Genomic DNA, 10,432 nt, shown 5'->3' on the forward strand with positions numbered 1-10,432 from the left:
ATATAGCGTCCGCCCCGTACTGCGCATGCGCAGTACGGGGCAGAAGAAGCTTCGTAAAATTTCCGAAGCTGAACAGCGCCTGCGCTGTGAGTGGAGGTGGTAGCCCCACCATCCAAGCGGACATAGGGTTGGGCTCGCTTCGGGCTCGGCCTCGCTGTGCTCGGCTCTTTTTTATTCCTACTCTATGTCCACTTGGATGGTGGGGCTAGAACCTGGACTCAGTGCGCAGGCGCCTTTCATCCTCGGCTATTTTCGGAATCTGTGTTGCTGTGTACTGATGACCTTATATGATAAGACACCGGCGACGGTTCGCGGGCGTGCGGCAGCGGGTTTGGGACATGTTTAAATAGCGGAATATTCCGCCATACAGACAGGCCGGCTAACCCGGAGGGATGTCTGGCTCACGCACTGGCTATGGTAAGAACGGCTATCTTTACTATTATGGAGGTTTTATTTACAAGTAATAGCTTACCTAATGCTCACAGCTTATATGCTTTTACATTACAGGGGGCCATCAGTGACTAACCCTGTCCTACATATGTATTCTACTTATGAACGTTTATCTTGGCTCCACTCTTACAACCCAGTACTTTAATTAGAATCTGCAGCCTTGCCAGATCCAAACGCTACTGAGCTTTTTTCCTCTGGGTTGAAAACAGGATTTGCATCCATAGTACTTACTGGGTAGGCTAAGTAGTGACCTTACCATTTGTGCATGGTTTATGTCATCACACTCTTTTTCCATATTCATTCCCATTCTATGCATGAGCACTTTATAATTACCTTGGTTTATTTGCTCAACCACAGCACTCACTGTTGTCACTAATCTTGTGCATTCAAAAGTTCTCACATATTTTTTCTCACAATTTTTGGGCATGTACTTTTTTAATTATCACTATTATTATTATTATCATTTTCAATTTTACTTTCCTTCTTGCCCTTTCCCTGTTCCCTATCATCTTGTCACCTCCCCACACCTTTTCATTCTCCTTCCCCTTCCCCCCCTCCCCCCTTCCCTTTCCTCTCTTTTCCTCCTCCTCCCCTTCCCCTTTCCTTATTTCTTCCTTCTTTTTCTTCCTTCCCTCTTTCTTTTTCTTTGAATTAACTCCTTTTCCCCCTCTTCCCCCCCTTTCTTTCCCCCCTCCCCCCTTCCCTCTCCCACTGTTCCTTTTTCCTTTCTCTTCCTTTTTTCCTCCTTCCCCCCTTCTTTCTTTTTCTTTTTCTCTTTTTCTTTTTTTATTGTGCTTATTTCCCCCCTTTTTTTCTTCCCTCCCCCTTTCTCTTGTCCCCCCTCCCCCTTTCTTTTTTCAGCACACTCCTTCATATATATATTTGTTCATCGTTAGGGATGTATCTTACGCATCATCACAATTGCACATTTGGCACAGGTATGCGCCATATACTTCATGGCACTTCCTCCATGTTTTTTTCACCTAAGGGATCTCTGTGGCTATATAGACGGCTTGACTCTATCCTTTGGTCCACTAATGAGTTGCACTACTTACCTTCCAACATAGTTCAATATTATATCTTCCTACCCAGATCCCGGCCTGTCCACTCTAACACCTCCCCCAGTCGCCGGGGGAGACTCCTTCGGGGCACTTTGGTGCCGCGCCGGTGCATCTAGTGGGATAAGAGCCATAAATGTATTTCGTGGTGTTTATTTTTTCCCCTGTTACCTTCCATTTTGTATTTCAAATGTTTTCTTTTGTTGTCTTATTTATGCACATTTACACTTTTTTACAGACGTATGTATTTCCTGAAGAAGCTCATCTAGAGCGAAACTAGTAGAAATACGTCACCACCTGTACCCGTTTGTATATTGTTAAATGATTTTATTACTTGAATAAACCTTGTCTGTTTTTTAACTTTGGTTTAAATATTTCTTATTAATGTTGTTACCTGTACCGCAATAGTCCGCTAGCTCGTTTCTGTTCTCAGGTAAGCCAGGTGTGGGAACCAGGCTTCCTGATTTATACTCCTTATAATTATGGATGATGGTACATTTAATAACCTGTTTAACTAACGGAATTAACAAGGCTTTTTTCTCCAAAAATTTTCTTTATGCACTGGGTCACATATTAGTTCATATGGTTGGGCGTCTAGGGTCTAGGACAGGTCTAGGACAGGGGTCTCCAAACTTTTTAAACAAAGGCCTAGTTTACTGTCCCTTAGACTTTAAAGTGGTTATAAACCCTTACAACACACTTTGACCTACAGGTAAGCCTAGATTAAGGCTTACCTGTAGGTCCAAGAAATATCTCCTAAACCTATACGGTTTAGGAGATATTTGCCCGAAGACAGGCACCGCCCGAAGACAGGCGCACTGAGCGCGGCATTTCCAAGGACGGAGCTGCCCCACGTGTCGGCTCCCGTGCGCATGCGTGGGAGTGACGTCATCGCGGCTTCGCCGAATGACAGCGGCGCAGCTGCGAGACCCCACCGAGAAGATGGATGCGCCAGACTACAGGCGACAGCGGTGACTTCGCTGGCTCCTGTGTCAGGTAAGTGACACATAATGGACTACTATGCGATGCATAGTAGTCCATTATGCTTTGCCTTTGCAGGGAATGAAAGAGGAAGTAAACTCATCAGGGTTTACTTCCTCTTTAAGGGGGCAGACTGTAGCCAGTGGGAGAAGAGAATCTCTTGGCATCAGTGGGAGTAAACAATGCCCCATCTTTGGTATTGAAGGGAGAAATAGTGCCCCAATGTTGGCGTCAGTGGGAGGAATTGTTCCCCAATGTCAGTGTCAGTGGGAGGAATAGTGCCCCAATGTTGATGTTCATGGGAGGAACAGTGCCCCAATGTTGATGTTCGTGGGAGGAATAGTGCCCCAATGTTGATGTTCGTGGGAGGAATAGTGCCCCAATGTTGGGGCCAATGGGAGCAATAGCGCCCCATCATTGGTGTCTGTGAGAGTAATACTGCCCCAATTTCGTTGTCAACGGGAGGAATAGTGCCCCAATGTTGGTGCCAACATGAGGAATAGTGCCCCATCATTGGTGTCAGTGGGAGGAATAGTGCCCCAATTTCGGTGTCAACGGGAGGAATAGTGTCTCAATGTTGGTGTTAATAGGAGGAATATTTCTCCATCATTGGTATCAGTGCAAGGAGTAGTGCCCAGTCATTGGCGCCAATAGGAGGAATATTGCCCCATTGTTGGTGTCAGTGCGAGAAATAGTGTCCCATCCTGGGTGTCAGTGGGAGGAATAATGGCCCATTGCTGGTGTCAGTGGTAGAAGAGCCTCATTGTTGGTGTCAGTAGGGAGAATAGTACTTTTTTTATCAGAGGGAAGAATAGTGCCTGAAGGGCCAAATAAAGATAAGCAAAGGGCCACATCTGGTCCTCGGGCTGCAGTTTGGAGATCACTGGTCTAGGAGCTATAACTAGTGTCACTGCTATGATCATGTGGGTTAGGAAAGTTCTATATTCATAGGACCTTTGGTTAGTTCTAATACATAGGAAAGCAGGAACAGGATTAGGCAGAGTGTAAATACATGTCACAATGGAGGTGAGGAAAGACTAAGGTGAGTTTATCACAAGTTATTCAGATATGGAATATAAAACCTGTCTGGACACAGTCCCACCAGCAAAGTGAGAACTGGTGACCCCTGGTGTACTGTACAGTATAATGCCATCTGTGTAGCAACTTGAGAAGGACTCCCAAGGTGTAATGAATCTGGATGTGTTTTGTGGCCACTGGTAAATCTCTCTACTGGAGTTCTCAAAGGGTAGAAGGAAGATCTCTTTCCCACAACTTCATACTTGAAAGTTTAGATAGAAGAAGGCAATTCATCCAGTAGATCTAAGTGCTCCATTATAAAATGGAATAACATTTTTAGGAAGCAATAGTTTGTCAGAGGGTATAGTAGAAAGGTAAATTCTAATTTAAAGGTATTTGTAAAAGTCTTGTTTTTGGTAGTAGGAAAGTGTGTTGCAGGTCAAAAAAATATCTAAGTGTGTTAATATCATAGAGCTTTGCAATTGTGTTGATATGTGTCTGCATCCAATTGGAAATTTGAGGTCCAGAGTTTTCAGAGGAAGAGATTTGAAGTTGACTTTATTGTGTTGATCCAATAAATGTTAAGCGGAGTCCCAGAATATGGAAACTGACAACAGCGTAAGATCGTATCCTAAGAACATTGCTTCTCTAAGGGCTTGTGAGTCATAATTAACAAGGACGTATTCAATTAGTGTCTACATTTTATTAGGGTTTGAGGTCCACCAAAATGTAGTTTAGTCTGATATCATGGCCCTGTAGTAGGAGTAGATATTGAGCGCTCTCGTCCTCAATTTATTTGTAGGAAGTTAATTGGTGGTATGATAATCTCCTGCTGTTTATCTCTCAGACCTTTCACCATTTTTGTGTTTCCTGTTTGTGGACTTGTTCTATCTCATCAATATCTCAAGCAAAAATCATTTTTGTTATTTCCCTTTGCACATTCAAGTGTCAAGAGTCACGTATTCAAATTCAACTCAGCTTCATTGTAATTACTAATCAAAGTTAACATTCAATTTTGCAAGTAAAATATAATAGTATATTATATTTTTGATGTTAAGATTTTCATTTACTGACGTTTGTTATTAATGTCTATATATTTTTTTTCAGTTCCACTTCAGCCAGTTGTTCATTTCTACTGATTAGCTCAATCAAACAGTATGAAGCTCCTTTTGTTCCTTGCCGCTTGCCTTGGCTTGTATTACACCTCAGAGGGGATGGTTTACCCTCGCTGCGATTTGCACAGGATCATGCAAGAGACTGGGCTGGCTGGATATCGTGGAATTAGCGCTGCTAACTGTATGTAAAACTGAAATAAAAAGCAGTAACATATAGTGGGATGTATGTGTGGTACAGATGTTCCCCGGGTTACAAACATCCGACTTACAAACGACTCCTACTTACAAACAAAGGGAGACGACAGGAAGTGAGAGGAAATCTCCCCCTAGGAAGGGGAAAATAACTCCTGTGAGAGCTATCATGGGAAAAAGGTACCTCCACTTAGGGTTGCCACCTGTCAGGTTTTGAATCATGTGTCCAGGTTTCAAAATCTACCTGAAACCCGGACACATTATTTAGACAGGAATCTGGCTCACAACAAGGCTTGACAGGAGTATGAGGGAGCACTATGTGCGCCACATTACTATTCTCTTTGGAGTGCCCAAAGGTGCCTCTGTTACAATCCTATAGTGTATACTTAAAAGAAAAAGAAAGTTTACTGTGTTTGGGTTGGGCTTGAAGAAAAAGAGCCAACTACTAAAACTTTATCACCAATCCTTGTTTCCACGACTTCCCGAAATTTTCAAAATCCTATTGTCATAGGAACAGAGTGTGAGGTGAAATCTCCTGAATAGGGGCACAGACAGCGAAACAAATGTTACAGGGGTGTTAACCCTTCCCTATGCTATTAAAAAACATTAAGGTCATAGCAGTGTGTTATCAGAATGGTAAGTGATGCTGCAGTCTGACCACTAACAGGCTAGGCTCTATGGGTGGGTCACACATTGCCACACCTAGCAGTCGAACAGCTTTAATGCCGAACCTAGAAAGCCCAATGGGGTTCAAGCATATATTTCCTATAACTACCTTACACTGACACCACTTATGTTGGCCTGGGGTCCATTTTTCTACTCAAACTCAGTCCTGACTCTAAATCTGCTCTTTACACCTCCACACATATTTGAAAGATATACCTTTTGAAAATGTGTAATGTTGTTATTAGCAATAGATTATATTAAGATTATTATTTGTTATTGTTGCTGTGATTTTTATGCTTGTACTTTTTTTATCAACAGGGCTATGTCTTGCCTATTATGAAAGTGGCTACAACACTGATGCTGTGAACAACAGTGAGGCGAGCCGCGACTACGGAATATTTCAGATTAACAGCATATTGTGGTGCAATGATGGGAAGACTGCTGGTGCTGTGAACGCTTGTGAAATTAGCTGTGAAAGTAGGTACTGTCCCTCCCCCAGCCTGTGACTAAACAGTGAAAGGACTCCCTGGGGTTGATTTACTAAAGGCAAATAGAAAGTGCACTTTGCAAAAGTTCAAAAGTTTTGTAAAAGTTCCAAAGTTTTGTAAATTAAGTAAAGCTTTCCTTTGCAAAGAATATCAAATCACATGCAAGCCAGTCACCCTCCACCCATTCTTACTACATTCTATAGGGGAACCATTGGAAGCGTGCTGACCAGCTGCATCATTGTCTGGTATGGGAACTGCAGTTCTGCTGACTGCAAAACCCTGCAGCTGCTAGTGAAGACGACAGAAAAGATTATTGGTGTCTCTCTCCCCTCCATCCTGGAAATTTTCCATACACGATGCTCCAGCAAAGCTACCAGTATTGCGAGGGATCCTACCCATCCCTCCCACAGTCTGTTTCAGCTCTTGCCTTCAGGTAGAAAGTACCGGAGTATCAAAACCAGGACTGTCAGACGGCTCAATAATTTTTTCCCCCAGGCTGTGAGAGCCCTCAACTCCAATCCTCTTTTACAACCTATAAATTGTGACCAGGAACGTCTCACGTTCCCTCCTTTTTAATCTTGAATATGCACTAGACACTTTTATAAACACTTGCTGCTACAAATACTTTTGGAAACATATAGTATATGTACAGTTATGTAGTTATGTGTATAGGTTTTCTTTTATTGATGTTTTTTATTTTCTGTTTATTTATTTATAATTATGTTTAATTGTATGTAGCACCGTGGTCCTGTGAGATACGACATTTCGTTCTACTGTATGTTCTTACATGTAGTAGAATGACAATAAAGTTTGACTTGACTTGCTTGACTTGGAGATGTAAAAAAACAGAATTCTTGCTTGCACATGATTGGATGATGGAAGTTAGCAGAGCTTCTGCTCATTTACTAAACTCTGGAGCAAGTGCACAGTCTATTTGCCTTCAGTAAATCAACCCCACTGTATCACTCCCATCCTACTGTATCAGCATGCTCTTTGCCTTGAAGCACAATTAATCAGTCCCTTGTGCGTCTGTCTGATTCTCCCAGTCTATTCACAATAGGCTGATACCAACTCAGGATAGCTAAACTGATACCAACTCAGGATAGCAATAGACAGATACAGAGACAAAGGAAAAGGTCTGGTGTCCCCAGTGACACACTTCCATCCCTCTAATATATAACAAACAACAAAGGATTCGCCCTGGGACTTTAAATGAAGTGGGTACTGTTTCCGCCAGTAAACATAACAGTAGTAAATATAATATATGGTTTATTCAAGTACAATTGTTTACATGGATAAATAACATCAACGGTTGCCAATATAAAATATATGAACAAGGAGTATTGGTACATAAATGTAGAAGTAGTACATGGTACACGGGCATCATACTACCCGACTAGTTTCGTGAGATCCAGCTCGCTCTTCAGGGGTGGATGTGTGTAACAATGTACCTAGGATGAACAAAAATATATATGTTTGGCAATATAGCACAGTATTAGTTATAACAGCGCAGGGTAGAAGGGGTTGTAGGCTCCCCCATACTTACCACTGAGCTTGGCCATGGCTCCAGGTGTGCAGCCTCGAGACGGCAGCAGCGTATGCCTCCCCTGGGAGCTGAGGGGGCAGGATCAAATGGGACCCCATCCAGGGCCAAACGGAGAGCAGGCATGGCAAAGGTGTAGTGATGTATCCCTAGGGTCCTCATTGGTCGATAAAACGTATAGGCTGTGAACATAAGTATGTTTGTCAGGCATCTGAAGTAGTAGAGTAAAATCAATAGATATTGGTATAAAGATATGTATGCATGTATGCATGAATGAAAGGCCTGAGCCAAAAGTTGTAGGGCCATGAAGATGGTTAGAAACCTAGGACAACAGAGGGGTACTACCAGGTGACAAAGAGAGGGGGGAAAGAGGTGAACTACAATTGTACCCTGTGCTGTTATAACTAATACTGTGCTATATTGCCAAACATATATATTTTTGTTCATCCTAGGTACATTGTTACACACATCCACCCCTGAAGAGCGAGCTGGATCTCACGAAACTAGTCAGGTAGTATGATGCCCGTGTACCATGTACTACTTCTACATTTATGTACCAATACTCCTTGTTCATATATTTTATATTGGCAACCGTTGATGTTATTTATCCATGTAAACAATTGTACTTGAATAAACCATATATTATATTTACTACTGTTATGTTTACTGGCGGAAACAGTACCCACTTCATTTAAAGTCCCAGGGCGAATCCTTTGTTGTTTGCAATAGACAGATACAAACTCAGGATAGCAATAGACAGATACCAACTCAGGGCCCATTCACACTACATTGCAAAGCCCTGAAGCAGGGCTGGACTGGGACAAAAATTTGGCCCTGGACTTCACCCAGAGTGGCCCACTTTAATTTTGCAAACATGCACAAAAACAGTATATAAAACTATTCACAATTGTGCAATATGGATACTTATTGAGTTTGAGATGGATCTGAGGCCTTTTTATGGGGCATCAGAGCGACCCAGGGGAAAATTGACACCTTGTCCCCCGGTAGGGTGATCACATTTCTAGACTGCCATTCAGGGACAATATTTTCAAAGACCGGGGGGGGGGGGGGGGGAATGTAGTCTCAGGGTTGACGGTGAATTCAGCGGCGGGGGTGATTTGTTGGATGAATGGCTGGTGCTGGCAAGTAAAACATCCCCACATCATGCTTAATACGGTGTCAGGATGATCAAATCACATTATTTATATTGCTACATTGTAATATATAATGAAATAGTTCAACTCACCAGAATGCAGAATGAGTAGGAACCATTGCCTGTTACCAGATGCAGCATGTCATTTGCCACTGCTGCCTGCCACCAGATGCCGTGTGTCACTTGCCACCATCGCTTGCCAACGTATGCAGTGTGTCACATGCCACGTCATCTGCTGCCAGAGAGAGGGGGCAGGGAGAGGGAGCCGGGAGAGAGAGAGGGGGGACATGAGAGAGAGAGGGGGGATATGGAGAGAGAGGGGACATGGAGAGAGAGAGGACATGGAGAGAGCGAGAGAGGGAGGCATGGAGAGAGAGAGAGGGGGGACATGGAGAGAGAGAGAGAGGGGGGGGCATGGAGAGAGAGAGGGGGGCGTGGAGAGAGAGAGGGGGACATGGAGAGAGAGGGGGGACATGGAGAGAAAGAGAGAGGGGGGACATGGAGAGAGAGAGGGGGCATGGAGAGAGAGAGGGGGGCATGGAGAGAGAGAGGGGGGGCATGGGGAGAGAGAGGGGGGCATGGAGAGAGAGAGGGGGCGTGGAGAGAGAGAGGGGGACATGGAGAGAGAGGGGGGACATGGAGAGAGAGGGGGCATGGAGAGAGAGAGAGGGGCGATCTGGAGAGAGACAGAGGGGGACCTGGAGGGGAGAGAGCGGGACATGGAGAGAGGGACATAGAGAGAGGGACATGGAGAGAGAGAGAGGGGGACATGAAGAGAGAGAGGGGGACATGGAGAGAGAAACGGGGGACATGGAGAGAGAGAGAGGGGGGACATGAGAGAGAGAGAGAGGAGGGACATGGAGAGAGAGAGAGGGGGGCATGGAGAAAGAGAGAGGGGGCATGGAGAGAGAGGGACATGGAGAGAGAGAGAGAGAGGGACATGGAGAGAGAGAGAGGGGGACATGGAGAGAGAGGGGGGACATGGAGAGAGATGGGGACATGGAGAGAGAAAGGGGGGACATGGAGAGAGAAACGGGGGACATGGAGAGAGAGAGAGGGGGGGACATGAGAGAGAGAGGGGGACATGGAGAGAGAGAGAGGGGGACATGGAGAGAGAGAGAGGGGGGACATGGAGAGAGAGGGGGGACATGGAGAGAGAGGGGGGACATGGAGAGAGAGAGGGGGACATGGAGAGAGAGAGGGGGACATGGAGAGAGAGGGGGGACATGGAGAGAGAAAGGGGGGACATGGAGAGAGAGAGAGAGGGGGGACATAGAGAGAGAGAGGGGGGACATGGAGAGAGAGAGAGAGAGAGGGGGACATGAGAGAGAGAGGGGGGACATGGAAAGAGAGGGGACATGGAGAGAGAGAGAGAGAGGGGACATGGAGAGAGCGAGAGAGGGAGGCATGGAGAGAGAGAGAGGGGGGACATGGAGAGAGAGAGAGGGGGGCATGGAGAGAGAGAGGGGGGCGTGGAGAGAGAGAGGGGGACATGGAGAGAGAGGGGGGACATGGAGAGAGGGGGGACATGGAGAGAAAGAGAGAGGGGGACATGGAGAGAGAGAGGGGGCATGGAGAGAGAGAGGGGGGCATGGAGAGAGAGAGGGGGGCATGGAGAGAGAGAGGGGGGGCATGGAGAGAGAGAGGGGGGCATGGAGAGAGAGAGGGGGGCATGGAGAGAGAGGGGGGACATGGAGAGAGAGAGAGGGGGCATGGAGAGAGAGAGAGGGACGACCTGGAGAGAGACAGAGGGGGACCTGGAGGGGAGA

General features: G+C 45.4%; 1 protein-coding gene across 1 annotated transcript in view; it reads left to right on the forward strand.

Annotated features, from left to right (window-relative positions):
- The window catches only part of LOC143961040 (lysozyme C-1-like), a 70,543-nt gene that overhangs the window by 15,878 nt on the left and 44,233 nt on the right, over positions 1 to 10,432 (forward strand). Inside the window, exons 2-3 of the mRNA XM_077470177.1 lie at positions 4,614 to 4,802; positions 5,798 to 5,956. Of these exons, the coding sequence (XP_077326303.1) occupies positions 4,664 to 4,802; positions 5,798 to 5,956 (298 nt within the window). The 5' untranslated portion in view covers positions 4,614 to 4,663. The remainder of the gene's footprint in view (positions 1 to 4,613; positions 4,803 to 5,797; positions 5,957 to 10,432) is intronic.

This window comes from Lithobates pipiens, unplaced genomic scaffold (genome assembly GCF_037356315.1).
Source record: "Lithobates pipiens isolate NorthernLeopardFrog02 unplaced genomic scaffold, aLitPip1_a1.2 Scaffold_8, whole genome shotgun sequence".
Lineage (NCBI taxonomy): Eukaryota > Metazoa > Chordata > Amphibia > Anura > Ranidae > Lithobates > Lithobates pipiens.